Source organism: Fringilla coelebs (assembly GCF_963513975.1).
Source record: "Fringilla coelebs genome assembly, chromosome: 5".
NCBI classification, from domain to species: domain Eukaryota; kingdom Metazoa; phylum Chordata; class Aves; order Passeriformes; family Fringillidae; genus Fringilla; species Fringilla coelebs.
Window position 1 is genome coordinate 56,088,085 of NC_140033.1, and position 22,722 is coordinate 56,110,806.

Below are 22,722 nucleotides of genomic sequence, written 5' to 3' on the forward strand. Positions count from 1 at the left end.
AGAATTCACCCCATACCCGGGAATTCAGCCCAAACCCAGGGGATTCCCCCAACCCCACGAGTTCGTTTCACCCTGAATCCATGATTTCACCCAAACTCCCGTGTTTGTTTCGCCCCAAGCCCACTTGTGTCAGCCGAAACCGACGGGATTCCCTCCAAACCCGGGGAATTCACCCCAAACGCAGGTGTTTCATCCCAAACCCATGGGATTTGCCTCAAACCCGGGGAAGCAGATTGGGCACTTGAAAATGAAAGCGCGTGTTATAATTTACTTAAAATTGTTGGTATCATAATTATTATTATTACTACTACTATTATTTTATGCTGCATTAAATTGTTATCTCTGGATATTTCTATATTTCATTTTTATATTTGTATTATATATTTATAATCCAGTTGTTATATATTAGTTATACTTTAAATTCCTGATATATATGCTTTAAAATATCTGCATTAAATATAAATAAATATTTTAGCACATCTGTTTTTCATAGGACAAATAATAGGTTTTTATTATCTAATTTATATTTAGTTATCTGCTAAATTAGTTTTAGCTCAGAGACAACACACCCTTTGTTTTCTCCTTTCACACCCAACTTTCTCTGGTTTTTAATTATTTCTGTTTAAATGCAACAAGCTATTTGTAAAATAACTGGTTGTAGAAAGCAAACAAAAATCCCATCAAAAAACAAGAAAAGACAAAAAAACCACCAAACTTTAAACTGAGGTGACATTCAAGTCCAGCCGTAGTAGTACTCTTAAAAAAACCACCTCAGATCTATCAATGACATCAACACATTCTGATTTAACTTGCACTAGGGTGAATTTCAAGAAAGCTCAGAGACCATGGTAACAGAGACTGTTTTTATTTTAGAAAAAGGAGACAAAATGGGAGCTGTGCCCAACAGAAAAAGTGGTTAAGGTTGATTTAAATGTAGTTAATAGAAGTATTCCAACAAAGACCAGAAGCAAAACTTGGCATTCCTGATTTAATTCTAAAACAAACTGGTAAATTAATCAATGAAGACGATTTAAAACAGATTTTACATATCTTAATTGTTGTAGGGGAATACAGTATGGGAGAATGAAGGTGGTATAGAAGGTAATCTTATCCCCCAATGAGTTGCAGCTGGACCAACTACTAAAGACCAAAGCAGGCCTGATCTTAACAGGCCACAGCTGTAGCTGATAAGAACAAGTGGTATAACAGAGTGGATTGGTGGGATCTGGAGTAAGAGGAGTCAGATGATGCCCCAACAACTGGGAACAGTCACTGCATAGAGGAGCTGCTTGTGAGAAACATTGAGGAGGTATGAAGCTCTGGTGATACAAAATCCTTGCACTATAATGACGTTAGAACTCGTGATATCTAAGATGACAAATTGTAGTTAGAGCAATTCCAACATTTTTCTTGCAAGTCTGATGATATATACACCCAAAAAATGAACAGAAGAGTTGAAGTAAAGTAGCACCAGCCTTGTAGAGTACAGAAATAAGAGAGCTCAGCACTTCCTCCCCCACCTAAAGTCCATTTGAATATTCTAAAATGCAGCACTCCAAGCTTAGGGAAATCACAACTGAGAGATGGTTTGAAAGGCAGGCCCAATTCAAGTGCTACAGTTTGCCCAAAGCTCACACTCCCACATCCCAGCTCCTGAGCATCACAATCCAACCCCTTTCCCGGGACAAGAGGCCCTCAGGCAGGTCTTCCCTGGGTTGTGTAGAACTCCCTCTCTGGAATGAGAAGCTTCCCAAGGTCACATGCTCCCCCCAAACACAGGTACAAGTCAACTTTAAAGCCATTATTGTTTGCTTCTACTCAAAAATTGTACAAGACCTGATAAACCATGAGAACAGCAATTAATCCTAATATCACTTTCCTTCCCAGATGCCCTCATCCACTAATGCATTGTCTTTGTTAAAATCATGCAGAACCTTTGTAGTGGAAATGGTTTAAACTGCCATTTCTCAATAGAGGTATGATTTGGCTAAATTTTCTACCTATTATTTGAAACCTCTGCAGAGCTCCCTAAAAATTGATACTTCCACCAAGCCTTACAATTTTGCTGTGCCTGACAATCTTGGGAAATTCCTTTGGGTCATCCTACCTCACTAAGACAGGAGGGACACCTTTCTTTTTCTTTCTTTAGCAACAGGGAAGTGAAAGAAGGAAAGAAAAATCTCTGAAACTGGAGAGGAAAAAAACCCTAAAAATGATGGGGCAACAATTAGAGAGACAACCTAAACATCATTCACCACTTGCTATGCATTGATTTTTGTTAATATCTTCTGTAAAGTTTAACACCTTTACCACATACTGCTTGCTACTAACCACAGTCACTATTTTACCCACTTTTCAATACTTGATCAGGTATTAAGCCTTTATGTTAAGTTCCAAAAAAAAAAAAAAAGTCCTCTGAAGTCACTGAAAGTCTGAAATTGTACTTGTTTACACTTCAGGGGAAGGTGTCCCATTTCTCATGTCATTTTCACCTGAAGTATTTCAGGAGAGAAAGAGACACAGAGGAAAGGTAATAGGAACTGCAGAGTACATACAACAACCTAGAATAATACTGTTCCTACAGTATCTTGTGCAGACAACTTTCCATAAACACAACAGTATGTTTAAATGTAAGGCAAATGACACTGGAGGCCACTACGAAACTCACTTGTGTATTCCTCTTAAGGGAGTAAAAACCCAATTTCATTTAAGTGCTATAAAAGTAATCCTAACACATAATATTGTTAGGAATTACATTTTAAAAAATGTTCTGTTATCTATGCCTGTCTAACAACCTGTTTACAGAATTTACATGCTGGAAGTAATTTTAAAAAAGATTTATTTCCAGAGAGACGCTGTTTAACTACAAGTCTTAGTACAGCTGATTGAGCTGGTGCTTCAACAGAGCTATAATCTGTTACTTAGTATAGCAGCCACTGTTTTTATAATCCTTAAAACAGTAAGAGTCCCAAGGCAGATTTGTCAGGAAGCTGTAAACAAGTAATTTCCCAAGACTTATTGGCAACAAACAAAGTGATCCCTAGTCTAGGTTTGAATTTTCTCAGCCCAATTTCAATTTTGGAAACTCTGGAATCTACTTCCCTATTAATACTCTGGAGCAGTTTGGAAGCTTGTCTCTGAGGAAGAGTCAACATCTATTTCCAACGCAGATTCATCAGGATTTGGGAGGAAATTAGGATAGACCTTTAAGTCAGATTGCTCCTGGATATCAGCAGGAGCATTTTTCATAGTTGAGTGCATGAAGCATGAAGACTCCCAGAGCCAGCTCTCAATGTGTGCAGCAGAGTGAGGCATTTTAAGGTGGCAGTATGAGGAACGAAATTCCACGGTAGATGGGACAGTTTGACATTGTCTTAGTGATGCATAATTGTCTTTCCTGTTTAAAAAAGAAGCAAGGAAAATGAAATTATTAGTGTTTCAATGGCATTTTTGTCATGTTTACAAGTAGCATTCCACTTTACAATCAGCTTGTTATCACCAACCTGAACAAGTGGAACAGAAATTGTTTACACTCTAAACCAGCACCTGAATCACCAGGTTAGCCCTTTCCAATTTGAGAAACAGGAAACTGAAGTTTTATCCAAGAACATCCTTTTTTTAAAAAAAGTTTTCTCTTCTCTCTTGCAGTGCTTTTGGGAAAAAAAAAAAAAAAACAACAAAACAACCCCTCTCACAAACAAAAACAGCTCAACTTGCCATACACAGACACTTCAACACTGTTCGAGCTGCTTTTCCACAAGGAAAAACATGTTTCTGTTTAAGCATGATGCAGTGAGCGAAGAACCCCTCTTACAAGTTATTTCTGAGACAAACTTGTGATTCTGTGTCTTCCCAAAGCCTGTCTCAGATGAAGAGGCTCAGGATTTTTAAGACTGTAATATGAGAGACTTCTAAATAAGGGTAGTAGCAGGAAGGTGGCAATCCCCAAATTTATTCACAGAATTCAAAGAATAACTAGGCTGGAAGAGACCTTCAAGATCATCAAGTCCAACCTGTGCCCTAACATCTCAACTAAACCATGGCACCGAGTGCCACATCCAGTCTTTTATTAAACACATCCAGGGATGGTGACTCCACCACCTCGCCAGGCAGACCATTCCAGAACTTTATGACTCTTTCCATGAAAAGATTTTTCCTAATATCCAACCTATAGATATTGTGGAAAAGAATCAGAAATATCACTAAGTAGGAAGAAAAGACACTGAATTACATGTGCTACCAAGTAACTGAGGAGAGGACAGTAGGATAAAGAGCAAATATATACCAAGAGCTACATTTTTGCTCAGAGAGATGCCTCAAAGCCAACTAGTGTTGGCTTTTCTTATTCAAGTAAAGACTTCAACTGATTTCAAGAAGAGAGAATTTCTAAAATGGCATCATTTGCATGCAGCAGCACTGCACTTTACCTGGCTGTACAGAACAGCTTGCTTTTAGCCTGGGCGTAAACCGTGGCAGCAATCCGAAAAAGCTGCTCCTGCATCCATCGAACGTCAGCAGGCATGTCAGGAAACCAGTTCACTAACCTGCAGGCAAAACCAAAACACAGTTTTTGTAAGCAGGAGATTTAATCTCAGTTATGTTTTTACACACCCTGTCCCACATCCAAAACAGCTTTTTTCCCCCCAAACCAACTCCCCTAACCAAGGTGTCCATTTCTTCCCAACCTCCCTGAATTGCCATCTAACCCTTTCATCTCTCTTCTATAAGCTAAGAAAAGGGGCACCACAAATCACTGCATCTCTCAGTGGCTGGCCAGTGTGTGCATTCCACACCCTGTGACTAGCACAGGAATCCTGCAAAATATTCCTGTCTCCAAGACCTCTGTGGTCAGAACTTTCTGCTCAGTTTAAAGCAAGGTGGAAGAGGAAGGAAGAACAAAGAGAAGGCAAAACAAGAACAATGTACCAAATGTACTTTTTTTCCTTGTGATACCCCGTAAGGGGAGTCAGCTACATCAGAGTGGGACAAAGAGGAAAACCCCAGAGAAACATCTGGAAAAACTTGCTGCCTCCCCATCCACCAAAAATGGCGCAGGTGGCACAGAAACAAAGTACTTCACTGGAGTTCTATATGGTTTTATTACCAGACCTGTTTTTTCAAGATTTCCTAAAGATAGTCATGACATCTGCTGCTCAAGGACTGAAATTCTCTTAAGCAAGCACAAAGCTTAGGATTCATGCTGCATTCATTGAGCATAACTTCTCCTTGACAAGAACTGAAACTTATCAAATTAAGCCCTACTTCAAGAGCAACTTTCAGTCAACCTAAACAGAACTGGTAAGAGAATTTACATGGTGAGTAAACAGTGGATTTCACTCCAGATTTCAGAAAGAAGCACAAGAAGGATGTGGAGAGAGTTCAGATACCCCTGCAGAACATCTTAATGAAGAATGTATTCCTGGAAAGCACAACTAAGGCTGCTTTTTTTGAGCAATTACAAGGTAGCTATTAGTAATATGAGTATGTAATTTAAGAATCTTCTTAATATGTTTATTTATCTAGCCTTGGATTATATAGGCTTTAGGATGCATCACATAGGTAGAAATAATGGGTCTTTTGACAGTTACCACTTGAATTATTGAGTTCCAGAATGACTCCAACACTGAACAAGCTCTCAATGAGCACATTTCCAAAATGATGATAATTCTAGAAGAGTTCTTGACAAGTTCCTTACCGTAAAGCGACCGAGTAAGCAGACTCCACGGGGAGTGTGTACGGCAGCATCAGGTAGGATATCACCCGCATGGGGAAGAGTTTAGAGAACTGAGCATAGAACCCACTCTGTTCTTTACAAGCTTCCTGCAGTGCTTAAGAATAATTATTAGGGAAAAGATGTTACACTATCTGAAAGCAGTTTCAATAATTAATCTCAGAGCACTCTTACCATAAACTTTCCTTATGATATTTTAAAATATGAGAACACAGACTCATGGCACAGGGACAAAACACACTATCCAGAACTTCTAAGCAATAATTCTATGAATTAATGTAAAACAAAAAAAAAGTCAAAGTTTGCTACTCAGATTTACAGCTAACAGCCTGAAGCATGCACCTTTACGAAGTCTAGGAGGTAGACTCTCAAATATGCTCTTCTCCAAAGGCCATGGATTTTGCTTTAGCTGGTCATTTAAGCTGGTCATTTTCAAAGTTTCCACTCTGTTATTTTCTGTCAATTTTCTTCTCTTCACATGGTCAAGGTGTTGTTGTGCAGCCTCATGGGGGTTTCTTTTTGTGAAGGACAAGTGGATATAAATTGAGTCATTCAGAATACCTGAAAGAGTCAAGAGCTTTCACTTAGGTTTGATCCACAGGTCTCCTGAGTACCTGTACAGCACCTGACATCTGTGTGTCTGAACAAAGATCTGTCCTGAAGGAACACCATCATCTACCCCATGTCAAATGCACCTGGCTCCTAGGATCCCACAAATGTTTAATCACAGTGATGGCTCTTCTGAAGGTTTAGGTCTTACTTTTAAAGACAAGGAAAAAGTGAACAATTAAGTGAAACTGCCCTGGAAACACACAGTCATTTACCAAAGTTGTGTTCCTGCAAGAAAGCAAGGATTTAAAGGAGAGGAGAAAAGCTATTTAATATGTATTTGAAAGAAAACACCTAAAACACATCATATATTTGGAAATTTGACATGGCAGGTATCACATGAGTACTTTGAGGTATAGCTACAACAGGGTTGAAAAGGAAAGCAACTAGGTTATAGTATTTTTTTCAGTTGTATCCAAAGTACATATCTAAATCAACACGGGTTGCATTGCAAAAATGGTGCCAGTTAAGAAATAGCATTGATAACTACCTTAGAAACAAGCACTAGATCATGAGTACAAAGAGAAGAACACAATAATTTTATTTACACTTGGTTTCCAGAAAATCATTATAAAATTACATATGAAATAAGACTACCAAATTTTACTAGAATCTATAGCTGCATACAACAGAACCTACATCCTACCTGCAAGTACTAGTAAAAGACAAATGTCAAAAGAATATACAGTGAATTTAGCAAATGAAAATATCTGAAGTGTCACAGATTGGGGGGGGAATTAATTCCTACAGATGAAATAATAAGAAAGGTGATGCATAATGAATGACCTTGGAAGGGTTATAATTATCATTGATTAAGCTTGATGCAAAACAACCCTGTGGCAGAATAAAAACAAAGTTGATCACAGGATCAGCAGAGTGAAAAGGAGGACATTAGTGCAATACAGAGAGGACATGGGGCAGAGATACCGAGAAAGAACTGCAAGGAATGTCAGATATTAGTGTCAGATGGAAACCTGCACACAGGAAACCTGTGGGTGCAGGACAGCAACAGAACCCAGCTCAGCACAGACAACCACAAACCAGAGGCTCTTTGTAGAGTTTGTGGTTGTAGCTTTTAATCACATGGTAAAAGCTGTAAAGCAAGACTTTCTCATTACATAATAATAATAATAATTAATAATAACATTATAGAAAATCAAGCTCTTAAGCAGAACTGTAAGGTTCTTCAGTGAAGAGAACTGTTTCAAGACTACTTGAATATTCAGTAACCAGGTATCAGCAGAGTGCATCAATGACTGCTCCCATCCTGCAGCTGGTACTTTCTGTAATAGTGCTCAAGTTTCATTCCTATTCCCATTCCTGTGATCTTACCCAGTACCAATTTGCTTCTGCATCCAAAGACTACGGGGCCCAGACACATTTAACACATCCTAATTAACTTCATCCTAATATCAAGTTACTGTTTTCAACTTGTTTGTCTCAAAGCTTGCAGAGCAACAATATTTATCAGTATAAAACATGTTATTAGAATTCTAGGAGTAGAGTAGCAGAACTCATAGTTCTTCCTAAACTTATCTGGGTGTCAACAACTGCTCCATTATAAGTTGTCATCTTCTTAAGTCTTTTCTCACACAAAGGGTTTGTCTGTGACTAAGTTTTTATTGTTGTTAGCCAGCTCCCACTTCTGGACTACCAGAAAATCACTTGGATGACAGCAGAGAGGAGGTAATAGAAGTACAGGTTTCAGAGGAGTGGGAAGCAGTAGCCTATACCCATCCTGCACAATTCAGAAAAAGCCAAGTAATAATATGATTTGGCTAGAATTGGAATTTTTGGAAATTTCACTTAACATTTACTTCACACAGATTTGACAAAACTCCAAAAGTTCAATTTTTGTGTGGCACAGTTCACCTCAGGTGAACTGTAACTGTGGCATTTTCTGCAAGAATGAAACTATCATGATCCTTCTAAAATTCTCAAAGACCAGCCCCCTTCTTATCTACACACAACCCCCTCACTCTTTGTTTTGACATGGGGTTTCTTTGTTTGTTTTTTAAACTTAGGTTAAGACCATATACTCAGTAATTTTCTGAAAGTTTAACATACCATTCTTCTTCAAGAATTTAAGAGCATCCAAATATCCCTGCTCACAGATCTCTCCAAGTACCTGCAAATATAGAGTAAATGAGTCAGACAAATAAAAAGAAATTTCAACTTCAGATCAACAGTTTGAAGAATAAAGAGCCACTTTCCTCCACCTTCCACTATTGTAAGAAAAAAAGCCACTTTAACAATTGCTGGAATACAGCAGATTCAGGTTAATATGGCTACTGTGATGATGCATTCATGATCATGTACATTAACTTAACTTTCAGCTGTTAAAGATGCACGGAATGATGGCATTCAAACAGTTTGGAAGACTTCCCTCTCCTCTTGTTTCTTGATTAGCTCTTCAGAAGCTGCTAGCAGCAATGAAACAGGGGGTTCGGAGTGTGTCAATTCCCCTCCTTCCCTCCCAGTGCTTCTCACTTCCCAAAGCTTTGAAAAATCAGCTGTGCAATTCTGATCCTCAGGCTCAGACTAATTTTTGCTATGAAAATATCTTTTACCAGCTGCAATACCAGGCTCACCTACACAAGGGTACCAGTAAAAGGAAAAAAAAAATAAAGCCTGCATAAGTAGAATTTAGAATTTGTCTTGAAGTGGTCAAAAAGTCTGCAGTTTAAATATATCTGTAGCAGTCAGAAAAATTGCTTCTTTGCTGTACCATATCCCAAGCCAGTTGAAAAGGTCTGGTTTTATTTTTTTGTTTTCCCAATTTTCACGACAGCAACTCAAGAGCATTTCCCTCTTCAGATCTGCAACTAACAGCAATGAGCAAAGTTTAAAGGCAACTTGCCTGTGACAAGTATTAATTAATATCTTTACAAAACCATGACACTTAAGAACTTCTTCTAATTTCTTAGCAGGCAAACATTTCAGGACTACGAACTGACAGTTGTTAATTTCCCAGTGTTGATTTTATGATAGAATCCTGTGACAATTCCCAAAAAAATACTGAAAGCCAGTAGCAGGGTATGCATTTTTAGCCCAAGAGAGACTAAAACCAAGAAGGACATAGACAAAACATGAAAAAATAGAAACAGTCACACAATGACTGAGACATGACTGTCCACAGAGACATTTGTGTGACTGGATGAAAAGCTAAGACACTGCAACTTTCTGCAAAAGCTTTCATGTGGAGAAATGAAGCAAAGCAAGGCAGGGGCTGACCTTGGGTTCAGGTGGAAAGAGAGCCTGTGTTAAGCGATAAAGGTTGCCCAGGCTGAACTGAATGCTGGTGTTGGTCACGTTCATCTCGTGGAAGTTGGCTGACTTGCCCTTGGGACAGATGTCACACTCCCCAGCGAAAGGGGACACTGTGATGGTGTTCTTACACTCATAGTGAGGCAAGTTGTCACTGATTCCTCCATCCACGTAGCGCTACAAAAAGGAGTGGAAACAACACATCTCAAGGGCTGACAACGTCTGACCAGCAGAGTCCCTCACACAAGAATGAAACAGCAATTAAGGCTGCAGCTTAAGCCTGGTGCTCCCAAACTAAACATTTTGAGTGGCATGATCTGCTCTCTAAAGCCAATAAACATTCCTACCTATAGTTCCATAGGCAGTGCAAGCATATTCCCTTTGGGATTTTTCAGTATGTTTTTTTAAAGATGATAATCCTACACAACATACAGAGAAAAGCAGCTCCATGCTTCAAAGTTCAAGTTCCACGATCCTAATCCATTCTAACTTACAAGTACTCTTCATAATTAGAATTTGATAGAAAAGCATCAAAAAAGATTTGGACATAGGGAAAGTGTGAGTAAAAACAGACAGTGCTTCAGAAACTTTGCCAAGTCACAGACACCTGTTGTGCTTCGTGTGCAAGTTCCAGGTTATGCTTTTGGCTCCTTCACACTGAATCACCCATTTCAGTAGTTTTAATGCATCACCACCTCAGATATTTTAAGATCCAAGCCCCAAAGTGCTCTGTTTTGGGGTAACTACTGTCTAGTGCAGCAGCTGCAGTGGCTACAGACAGCCCACTCCATTCACTCCCAGCAGCCAGCTCTCCAGTGGGCCACAGGGAACTGGTTTGTTCCCACACCACCGGCTTTGCTGGTTCAGAGGCTGCATTTTCCTCCTTCCTAAAAGGGCAGCAAATCAAAACCATAGGTCCTTGTCAAACATAAATGTAACAGAGCAGTGATTTGAGCAGGAGCAACCTGGATTATCAGTTTCAGCTGCCTTGATACTCAGGCCCTGACCATTCTGAGAAACACATTAGGAATTTCTGAGAAACACGTTAGGAATTAGGAAGAGAGCAGCTCATGGCCTGTCAGCTTCCCAGGATACCCTCTGGACCCAGCAGCATGCAACTCCTGCTAAATTTTAGGTGTGTAATGCAATCATTAAAGTACAAGTAAAATCCCCAAGTCCTTTGTGACATAAATAAAATAAAACAGGTCTGGCAAAGGAGGACCCTTCTCATGAAATTATTAAAAGCTGGAAGTAGGAAGTACATATCTGAGTCACTGTTCTACTGATCTAAATGATTTTCATGATTTGGAGTATCTGCTCAGCTGTTCCTCCAAGTAATTTTTTAAATCTAAAACCACTGCTGTGTTTGAAAGGAGGAATGCCAAGCAGTAAATAGCAAGATGCCCCAAAGTTTACATTTTTGACATTCTGTTGTGCTTAAGCCTATAGGAGTCATGCCAAGCATATGTAACTGTGGTGTTCTTACCAAGTTACATCAAAAAATGCCTCCTAAGCATTAAAATAGTCTCAAAATAGTTGCAAAGATTAAAATAATAGAATTGTGCCTTCCTTTCCTCAAAATATGGCCAAATAAAGCCTCCTTTGCATGTTTTTGTGCTCTGAACTAAGCTTTTTAAAATAACATTGTTGTCTGGTGACAAGAACTGAACAGCCAGATTAGCCTGGATCCACCTAAACCTTGGATGTAGTCCAACGTCCTGTTTTCATAACACCTTTAATCTGGAAGAGTTTAAGGAGACATACAAGGTTTAGAAGTACAGATAAAGAAAATCCCTATACAGTTCTAATCACTTTTGCTTAAATTTCAGCATGAAGAAAAAAAACACCAAAAACCAAAAAACACTTCACATCCGTTATTGACCTTTTAATACTTGCAAATTGCCTTGAGAACAGTGTGTAATCAAAGACATTTAAAGTTTTCTTTCTTCCCTCCCTTCTCCTTGTGCAAAGAGCACCAGAGTTGTGGAGAAAAAGCAAATGTAAGTGAATAGAACAGGGTAACAGCCACTGATGTCACTGCCTTGATTTGAAATGCAGATCTGCTTCCAGACCTGTAATTACAACACCTACAACAAACCATGCCAACTCTCCTGCAGATTTTGTCTCTTAAACAGAGGATTTTAGAGAGCCCAGTACAGCCATGAAGTATTAAGAGGCTTTGTAACCAGCAGTTCCTGTGAAGCAATAGAACATACTGATATACTGATATTTTGCCTCTAAAAAGTAAGCTTTCTTACACAGAATACAAATGCCAGAAGGCAATAAAAAGCTTTGTCTGCAACTAACTGAACACAGAACTTTTTTCCAGTTTTAAGGCAGATCTCCTTACAGGCAGAACACAAAGATCTACAATAAATTATATTACAAGATATTTTTTTCAAAACTTATAGGTGACTCTTCCTGTAAATCTGTGCAGGTGAAAGAGCACCACTTCCTTCAATAAATATTTATCCATAGGTAACATAATTGTTATCTTATATCTTTTTCTTTTATTAATGAATTTTAGGGGGCAGAGGAGGGACAGAGAGACAATCTCTGTGTGTTAAAATACATGTAATATCTTCCACATATTCAGTGTTCCTGTCTTTTTTTTGGAAAGTTGTTACAGCTACAGTACTAGAAGCTATGAAGAAGTTATTGACTTTACAGTAGGATAACAAAAAACCCCACATACATTCTTAATATTTTCAGAATATATAGAACTATTTTTAGATCTTAACAATAGAGACTTACCACACCTCTAAATGATGGTGGAATGAAACCACAATAAATAGGGACAAATGAACTACAGATTAAAGCCTGTAAGAAAATGAGATCATAAAAATTAAATGTCAACTGTTCCATTACTAACATAAACACTTATCTTTACAAAATAAATTCTTATTTACTAAGGCTATAGTTTCATTAAATCCACTGCACTTTTAAGGCATTTATCCTTTTTATGACTGATTCCTTGCACCTCCTCCCTAAAACAGTTCACAGACACATTGACTAGGAAAAGCAGTACATGAATCTGGTTTAAAAATGCATGAATTCCTCTTTAAAACACTGTCAGAGTAAGAATACCTGAAATGCTTAAAGCAGAAAGAAGTTTCTAAAGTAAGTATAGAAGTTTCAAAAAGTTGCCAAAAAGAAACATACCTGTATAACTTCTTCTTTAGAGTTAAAATTAGAGATCAAGGCATTCTTGCCATCTGATACTCTGGTCAGTGAAATACCCAGTCTGCCCGATGACAACTGGTGCACGTTTTCTGGGAGATTTCTCATCAGCCCTTCTCTTAATATCTTTATCACATTAAAGGAAGGATGAAGAGGACCCAGATTTCGCTTTCTAGCTTCTTTGGCTACTTCCAGAACGTCTGCACAAGCCTGAGCTGGAAAGAAAATGCATTGCATTTAACAGCAGAAACACAACCCACATTTGGGCTAATAAAGCATATCTAGAGCTCCAAATTATCTCAGTACTAGAATGAAAATGCAAGAGCTTTTTAACAGATAAAGTAACTGTCCAACATGGTTAAGGAGTTTAGGAGTTTTCTGAGAGACAAAAAAAAAAAAAAAATTAAACTTTCAAAAAGATCTCTTAGTGAAGATTAAGCTACTTATATATCATTAAGATGTAGATTCTAAGTGTAAAATACCCATATGAGAAGACACTTGCATTAGGAATTAATCATTCCAGTAAAGCATTTTTTGAGGGGGGAAAAAAAAAAAAAAATGAACCAAACTTAAGGTTTTAGGGCACCATTTTTCCTCATTGATACATAAAACACACTAAAGGGAGCATGAAGTGTGATCTGGTAGGAGTGCGAGGTAGGTGCATTTTTACAGTAATAGACACATAATAATCTTTTCTCCAATTAAATCTATGTTTGGGAACTTCAAACCACTCCAGAAGACAGGACTGAAGAACACTAAAATCTTCTCAACATTTAGTCACAGGAGGAAGAGCAGCTCATCCACCTGCAATGGTTTGTTTGAACTTAGAATGTCCCATTTCTCCAGGACACACTATGAGGAAATTGCTTGTCAGTTTGGTAGAGGAAGCTCAAAGCAACACCTTATCAACCTGAGTGATAGGCTTCTAAAAATACTTTCAGAACTTAGATACTTGGACCTGCTAGAACAGATAAAATTCAATTTATCAGGCTAAATGTGAGCACTGCACTGGCAACAATTCTGCTTAAGCCTTTGAGCACAGATTATTTTCCAAAAATATTACATTTCTACAATGTTATTACCCTCTCAAATAGCAATAACTAAACATTTATCATTCTCAACCAAGAGTCTATGTCCAAAAGAGCGTCTCTACAAAATCAGAGGTATCAGACACACTTGGTTTTTACCACTTCAATTGTTTCACTCCATCCTCACAGAGGGAAATCTTGGGCCACAAATCCACTGACACAGGTAGCCTGACACCAACACCACTCCAGAAGACAGAAAACAATTTAGACACAGCTCATTGTTCGTGGTCAAATATATGTTTATCTTATTAAAACACATTCTACACACAAATAAAAAATTACACAAGTCACATTCTGACCAGTGACAAAGTTACTTCCAAAAGCAAAATCAGGCAGTTCTAGCAGTTCTAATTTTCCCTATATCCAGATACTTGTTACCAACTCCCTTTTTTTATTTAGTAATGCTCAGTCTTCTAAACTTTCTAAAAATAGCCATGTTGCAGGAGCCAGAGATACTGACCTACCAGAACTCTGGCCAGGAAGAGCAGTCTTGGAGCATATGCAAAAATTACCATTTCCAATATAAATACTTTGGAAAGCTTATGCACCAAGCAAGTCACTTGCTTTTTCTAAAATACAAACCAACACACAAAATTTGATTTAGCAGTTACCCATTGTCTCCGCACTCAAGAATTTCTATGTTCAAAGTAGTTCATAGGGAAAGAGAAGACAAAAAAAAGTTGACATATTTTGTTTATTGTAAGCTATTTTAAACCCTGGAAGGGCTCCAAACCCAGGGGAAAAAAAAAAAAAGGAGAAGTTCTATTCAATAGTATGCGATATTAAACACTGAAAATTTACAAACCTTCTTGTTAATAATTCAACAGACTTCAAAGTAGTCCAACTTCTTTTCCTTCTCCCTTCCTTTCCAACAGGACTAAAATGCAGTTACCTCTTAGGCTGGTGTATTCCAAAACAGGAAGTTCTCCAAAGGGGACTAAGGGCTAGAGCTCAAGTCAAACTGGGATTTTAGACAGGTCTTGGTCCATCTGTTTTATTTTTGAAACACAGGAGAGCTAAAGAAATTAATATTCCTAATAAATGTGAACTGTTTCTTGATACAGTTCTGCATTCTTATTTTTAATTGTCTTTAACTATTCATTTATTTCACTGAGTAAAAGCTGACATTGTATTTGCAGCCTGCACCAAACCTGCTCTCTCTAAGTGCCTCACTGGAATGGATGATCACAGCATCATCAAAATGCCAGATGTCCAGGACATCCAAGGAGGGCAACTTTAACATTCCAGCTTGGAACAGCCTGGAATGCACTTCATCCTCTAAACAACACTCAAGGCTAAGCTTCCCAACCTCCCCCAAATTTAATTAGAGAAACCTCTTTGTCAATCTATAAAAGTACACCTTTCTTCTCCATTCAATGGCTAATGAATGTATTTATCCATTAGAGAAAACCTTTCACTTAAAATATCTTGTGGCTGCAAGGCTGTAAGAAATTAAATAAGTTCTTCAATTTCAGCCACAACCCCTGCTCACAGATTTGCACACCCTGTTTTGTGTGCACTGGCACACAGACCAGCTCAGGGCTGGGTCCTGGCAAGCCCCAAACATCTCCAAGTGTGGAGATCCCACAACCTCTCTGGGAAGCTGTTCTATTATTCTACCACTCTCATAGCAACTGGCTTTTCCTTACACCTCATCTGAATTTACCAGGTTCCAGCTTGTACCTGCTGCCTCTCGTTCTTCCTCTCACCTCTAGGAAGGGCTGGGCTCTGTTTACCCACCAGAAAATGCAACTGTGATAAAAAAACATGGGACTTGCTAACACCTCCAGCTGCAGGAACCACAAATACTGCACATTAAAGTATATCAGAGTAAGAGAGGCATACGATACAAACTCACAAAATATATCCTATTATCATTGTAAAACAGTTTCTTTACAGCTTATTTACCATCCTCTGCTTTCACACAAGCTCACAAAACACAGCAGCTAGAAACTCAGAGAATTAGCATGTGAGTACCTTATTAGTTTTGTCAATGTACAGCAGTTAACAGATTTTAGAATGTGGGTTGTTTTGAATTATCTTGCAAGTGATGCCTTTGTTTGGTTTTTTCCCCTCTGCAGTAGAAACACACTTGCCCATGGAATCTGCTACCTTGGACAGTGACCACACACATATTCTATTAGTTAGAGAAAAGCAAAAAGCTCAGTTGACATATAAGATTGATAATAACTGGGAAAGGTTATGGTCTGAAATCTACAACTCTTAATTATTAAAGTGCTAAACCATTTAAAAGCTGTTATTAACTCATACTGCCAAATAAACAATATACATTTTCTGGGCTTAAGAGTGCTTCAAATATTTAAGACAGCTTCCTTCTCAAATAATTTACAATGACTTAAGACATAAAACTGGGTACGTTTTAAAAATACCAGCTATTGGGGAAAAATATTATTTGTTTTAAAAGCTAGTAGCTGGTTCATAATAACTCAAGTGTGTCATGTTTGGACATTACAGCAAAATTAAATTAAGCAGCACAAGTTTACTGCTAAAGCTTTGAAGAAATTAAGCTTATGTGCTACAGCTCAGCAGTTAAAGCAGCAGGGACAAGCACTGCTCTCCTGTACTTACAGAGAACGTCTGCTTGTTTCTGTCAGTTGATTTTTTCCTCATAAATTTAAAAGCAAAACCCACAAACTCTCCAATTTCAAAAGAGATAGTCATTGTTCTCCTCCTCTTCTAAGACGAAATCTGAATTTACAAAATCCTCTCATTTTAAACCAGTCAAGGTTGCTGCTAGCAAAGGCAATCAGTATGGAGCAATGAACTAGACAAGTGATACTCAGTGGATTCTTTAGTTTAGAAAGAAAATCATTTTCAGATTTTCAGATATTTCATATAGTTTTTTAAATGGCAATCCTGTTGCTTTTCTTAAACACCTCGATATATTGATAGCTTTTATCAAGTTTAATTCATTACAAAAACGTATATTCATGAGCCCCAAGTACGTAAAGTAAGGTGTATTTTCGTACTGCTAGAAAATAGGTGTGTATTTCACAGAGCACACTACATTCTGTTTCAATCTAACATCTTTAATCCGGCATAAATACAACACAAGATTACCTCTATTGTTTAAATGGCAATTAAAATCAGTGATTTTAATCAAACTACTGTTTCTAACCATACACCTAAGCGACCTTTGCAATATACACCGTGCCCAGATTAGAGAGGAAAAGCATGTTAAAGCTAACCTAAGCCCTGACCTTAACTCTCTTAGCCTTACCCCAGAAAGGAGCAGCTTTGGAGGAAGCAAGATAAAGCTGCCCGGCACTTCACGTGCAGGGAGATGCTCCATTTCCCAACGAAGCGCAAACACTTTGTTTACAGCTGATGACGGGGCTGGCCCAGTTGCTCTGGAGGGTGTTAGGGCTCGGCTGCCTCCCACTCTCCCAGGTAATTCCTGGACTTTGGACAGCGGCGCTGAGCGCAGCCCCTCAGGGGAACACGCACGGGAGGAACTCCGACCTTTCGGCTGCGCAAGCGTGCGAACCGCACCGGGCATCGCCAGCACCATTCCCTGAGCCACGGACCCCGCTCGGTTTTAATTCCACCCACGGGCACACGTTTTAGGGGGGAAGAGAAGCAGAGAATCGCAGCCAGCCCGGTCCGGCCCGACCCACCCCGGCCCGGCGAGCTCCCCGGGGCCGCGCCCGCCCTCCCGCGCCGCACAGGGCCCTGCCCACCGCACCTGTCCCTTCCCTGCCGCCCGCCTCGCCCCGCTCCCCCGGCCCCGCCGCTGACCCAGAGAGCCGCCCCCGACGAGGACTGCGCCGGCGAGCGCCCCGGCGGAGGCGCCGTAGATGTGCCGCGCGTCGCGGATGACGTGCGGGGCGCGCTCCTGCAGGCAGGTGGCGGCACCGATGTGGTAGACGCCCAGGAAGCCGCAGCCGGCGAAGGACACGCTCCAGCCGCCCTCGCGGTCCAGCATGATCGCCGGCGGGACGCACGCCGCGGCTGGCGGAGACAGAGTGCTCCGGCAGCGACGGCCGCTGCCCGGCGACTGAGCGCGCTCAGCGCGGCCGCCCCTCGCGTTACACGGCGGCCGCGCCCCGCCGCCGGCCGCGCCGCAGCCAATCCCGAGCCGCCGCTCGGTGGCACAAGGCGCCTCTAACCAACCAGAGGGCAGATGCAAATTAGGCCCCGCCTCCTCGCGCCCCCGCCCCGGGTAGAGAGCGCTCCCGCGGTGCGATCCGCACCCTGTACGCCGCGTCGCTCGTTCTACCCGGTCCCCTCAGACCTGTCGGTCCCCTCAGACCTTTGCCTCAGGCAGCCTCCGCCGGTACCCCAGCCCGCCTGTCTCCCAGTCCCGCCCCGAGCAAAGCGGTCCAGAGGGGCGCGGCCTGCCCACCGCGCTTCCAAAGCCGCACGGCGCCCGGTGGGCTCCGGGGTTAGTAAGGCGCAGTGGGGTGCGGGGTCAGTGAAGCAGAGTGGGTCTGGGATCGGTGCGGCACAGTGGGCTTCGGGGTCGGTGCGGCACAGTGGGGTCCGGGTCGGTGAGCTGGGGTGCCGGCAGCCGGCCGAGCAGATCGCGCCCTGTGATCCCAGTTAGGAAAGGAAGGGATCTGGGATCTGCCAGGCACGGCGGACAGCGGGAGGCGGCGCCGCTTCCCCAGCCCTTGCGGGCCGAGGTGCGGGCTTAGCAATCACCCAATTATCCCCGGCTCAAAGGAATCCACTGCGCCAGCGTGTGCAGTCATTCATATCGCATGATATTCTCTGTTTAATACTCCTGAAACTTAAAGAAAATTCATGATGATAGCAACACTGGGTTTATAGCGGGAAGATGATAGAATAATCTGCTTTCAGGTTGCAATTTCAATCTGCAAACAATTCTGTGTTCGTGTTCTAGCAGCATTTTACAGAAGGAAGTTCAAGCAAAGCAGCTAAATGCCATCTGAAGTCTAGAACAGCATCATCTGATACAGTTTCAGTAGTACCAGCTGACTGATGCATCAAAACTGTCAGGTAGTGGTGGACTTCTGGAGGTCTCATAATCTTTAAGACTCTGAAGGCCTCATGCTTTCAGCTCTGCAGGCTTATTTTCCTAAACAACAGTTCAGATATTTCTGTGTAGTGCTGCATTTCAGGCCAGAGATATGCTCTAAATAATTTTCTCCTCAAGTCCTCTTAAATGCATCTGAACATGTCCAGGTGGGGTTTAGCTCCCTGTAAAAGGGACAGGTTTCCTCTAAAATTTGTAAGAAATGGCACTTGTATGTGACTCTGTCACCACAAATCCCTGACTTCCCATTAGGCTCACCCTGCAATGCTGGTAGAGATTGAGTAGCTCAGAAGGGAATTCACAACAATTACCTTGCCCAGCAGGGAGCTCCCCAGGGCTCGACTATGAAGATAAAACAGAGAATAGCACCTCTGAAATCCTTCAGGATTTAATTGCCTCACTCAGGACTGCAGAAATCTTCTTTAGCTACCTGCATGCAGCATTGGATTATAACATCTCGGAAGAGTCTAAGAGGAGCTCATGCTTTCCAAATACACCTAGGAGAGGTTATGTTGTGAGACCTTTTATTTATAGAAAGCACTGCCATGAAGAGAGCAAAATTCAAGCTCTTTTTCCGTGGATTTGAAGCCATAATTCTGCCTCTGAGTTAGCACCTCAAGCACTGGGCCATATTTCCAGTTTTCTCACTTCTAAGTAACTCTCTAGACACTTCTGTCTTGTTGGGCCATTCGGTTTCATCCATTCACCATTTTAGTGAGCAGAGCAGGGAGTGTCCTAATCCCAATCCTGCCCGTCTTTAAGGTGCTTCCCATTATTTAGGAAAAAGAACTGAACCCCTTTCACTTCACAGGGAAGGAAGAAGCTGAAAAGACGAAACCAGATCTCACACTTCCTAGAAGAGCCTTCTTTCATTAAAAATGTGATTGTGACTCCTGCAACTTTTCCATTCTCTTCTAAAGGAAAAGCCCAGCTGTGCTGTATTTTGTGTTCACTTCATGTGTGCTCTCATGCTATTTACTCAGACCATAAGTGTGGGAAGAGTACCATTTCTTAATCCATGTTTTGGAAAATGGACACCAAGGTGTTCAGAGAGGGACATTTCTGGACATTTACAGAAGTCTGTCAGAGCCAATTAAATGGCAGGCAAGCAGGGGATTTTCAGAACATTATCACATCAATAGGTTTTTCAGGGCTAAGCTCAATTTTGTTGGTAGACATCAACTCTGTTTGAAAATGTTTTTTTAATCCCTAAACTGTCACTAGAAGGCTGTTCCTGAACCACATTTCCTGAATAGTCGGGAGGATTCCTATTTCTCCTGTAAAATGGTCAGTTCATAGCCATCTGCTCTTCTGATTTGGGTCCTTTGACATTGGTATCTCCTGTATAACACTGACAATGGAAAGAGTGCTGAGTTTTATTCCCTTTATTCCCCATTCTGTGACACTCAGGGAGCTGAGCTCCTCTGGCTTCCTCTCATGACACAGGTGCTACAAATGCTCCCCAACCAGTAAAGCAACTGGTCCTTCAGATGGGGCTTCTCTAGAGCTCTACATAGTCCTTGCTAGGGAAGCAGAATCACAGATTCTGATGACTTGTACTGTGATGAACTGGTAAATCCAGGTGCTTCCCTATCTCAATATACATCAATGTTTTTAAATGTATTGCCATTCCCTCAGTACACAATACCAAATTTGTTTCCAACACTAGTGTCCCACATATGCCCAGCCTTTTTCATGATCTGTGTCTTCTTGGGCTGCTTCTAACAGATACTGCAATTTCTCTACTACACCATCTCTAGCTTAGCAAATAAGATCTCTTGCAAGAAAAAAAAAAGGCAACAAACAAAAAAAATTAAGCTGAGGTGCATAACAACAGGATGGATCCCATCCAAGAAATGAGATACAACCTTGTCACAAGTACTACCAACCCTACTGCAATTGTACAAGACAGAGTTTTGAGATATATATCAAGTTGATACCAAGTTTTTGATCAAGCTCATAGTTTATATCAAATATTGTTGACAAGTATCAAGTTGTGTTTTTATCAAGTATCACTCCATGTACTATATGCTGCAATTTGTGTTGCATACACATCTTAAATCTTTTACTGAATCAAGGCCATAATAATTTTCCCATAATTCCAGGAATATGAAGCAAGGCCTGAAAGGTCTCATGAGGAAAATCAAATGTATTTCAGTGGGGTTATAATCTACCAGGAAACTTGCATGCAGCTTGCAAACCTGTAAGCAGACACTGACCCAGCCCAATGTCTGGCACATGAACTCAACAGACACACCTTCTGTTTGTCATTTAACCACCCTTCCTCCTTTCCATTTGGCAGCTATGTTAATCATGATACAGGCATGCCATTTTCCTAAGATGTGGACTAAATAAAACCTTTCATGCAAAAAGAGAGAAATTGGTAGTGTACTTGTAAGGTGCCTTTAACTCCTTAGGAGAAAAGTACCATTTAAATACCTGCAGGTAGCTCAAGGCACATAATTTATGGGAAAAGGAAGCACATGGGATTGAGCACGAGCAGGAAGTGACAAGCAGTACTGGGCAGGTAACAAAGTATCAGGTCTGAGATCTTGGCCAACTGTGTAAATCTGACAACAATTTCTGTCATCAGACCAAGAGATTCAAGAAATGACTGCTAAACCCAGCTTGGAAATGGGAAATGTTTTCTATGGTGTTTTGTTTTTTTTTTTTTTTTTTTTTACTTTTAGTGATTCATTATTAAAGCATTTATAAAGAGATTGGTGTATCACAGTGTAGCCCAGGACACTTGCCAGTGCAGTCTGTCATGTGTGTATGTCCTTGTCAAGTGATCATCTACCTAATCTAAAAATATCAAAGCCTCATCTCTGCCTAATACCTTTCTGGAAATGTTCTGCTGTGAAAATTTTCTGCAGAAACACAAAACATTTGTTTGCAAAGTTTAGGTGCCTTTGGTGAGTAATGCAGCCTTGGCTCATGATAGAAAGTCTTGCTCTCCTCTGCCTAAGAGAACCCAAAAAGCAAAACCAAGGGATTGCTTTACATTCCCTTTGAGATCTCTTATGTGGGATGCTGCAAGTTTATACCTCTTGTTTCAGTGCATGCAGGGGAGAAAGAATATGAGCTCTGCTGTCTTTGTTATTCAGGTAATTGCTTCCTATGTTCCTCTGAAGACGCTAATTTGTCACAGAAATTATAATCAATAACAAATTTGAATTCTACTCCTTTTATGGGATCATCCTACCAGAGCTGGATAAAATAAGAGAAATTCTACTGGATAAGTAGCCAGGAGACTGTTAAACAGCTTTTCCTCTTTAAAATGCATGAGGAACCGCAGGGCAGGAATGGAGAAGTGTTGAGTTACAGAGGGAGGTAAGCTGAGGACAAATACAGACCATAACCTGGACAAGGAATTCATCACATCCCTGGTGCCAAGACCCCACGTGCACGCTCACCACTGGCAGGGCTGTACACTGGGGAGCAGGGACAGAGAAAGGACATTGAAATCATCCTGCCAAGATAAGTTTCAATGGTTTTTAGTCCGTTTGCAACATCAACTGAAGTCCCCTCACTACACTCTATTGTCAGCCTCACAGAGAAACTACGCTTGGCACAAGCATCCTTCCTGTTCCATTATTGGCTGTCAGCTCTGTAACTATATGGACCAGCAGAAACTCAGGCACTTGGTGGGGATTTTTCTCTTTGCATGTCTTATGACCCAGTAAGCTTGCAAAGGTCTCAGGTTCACTACTCTCAGGTTACTTTGGCTAGAGGTTGTTTTAGTGAAAGCTGCTTTTTCCCCTGGGCCTGATCTAACATTTGAGTATGAATTTGGGAGTTTAGGCTAACGTTCTGGTGACTGTTTC

At 40.7% G+C, this 22,722-nt stretch overlaps 1 protein-coding gene across 1 annotated transcript; it reads right to left on the reverse strand.

Annotated features, from left to right (window-relative positions):
* Positions 1 to 1,699: 1,699 nt before the first annotated feature.
* On the reverse strand, positions 1,700 to 17,821 carry LOC311153916 (patatin-like phospholipase domain-containing protein 2; the record flags this gene model as incomplete). Its single annotated transcript, XM_084206034.1, has 9 exons — positions 1,700 to 3,397; positions 4,428 to 4,544; positions 5,696 to 5,828; positions 6,074 to 6,292; positions 8,408 to 8,468; positions 9,575 to 9,784; positions 12,362 to 12,427; positions 12,770 to 13,002; positions 17,635 to 17,821. The coding sequence occupies 9 exons, from the start codon at positions 17,819 to 17,821 to the stop codon at positions 3,106 to 3,108; spliced, it is 1,518 nt and encodes a 505-aa protein (XP_084062160.1). The 3' UTR covers positions 1,700 to 3,105.
* Between the last annotated feature and the right edge of the window lie 4,901 nt (positions 17,822 to 22,722).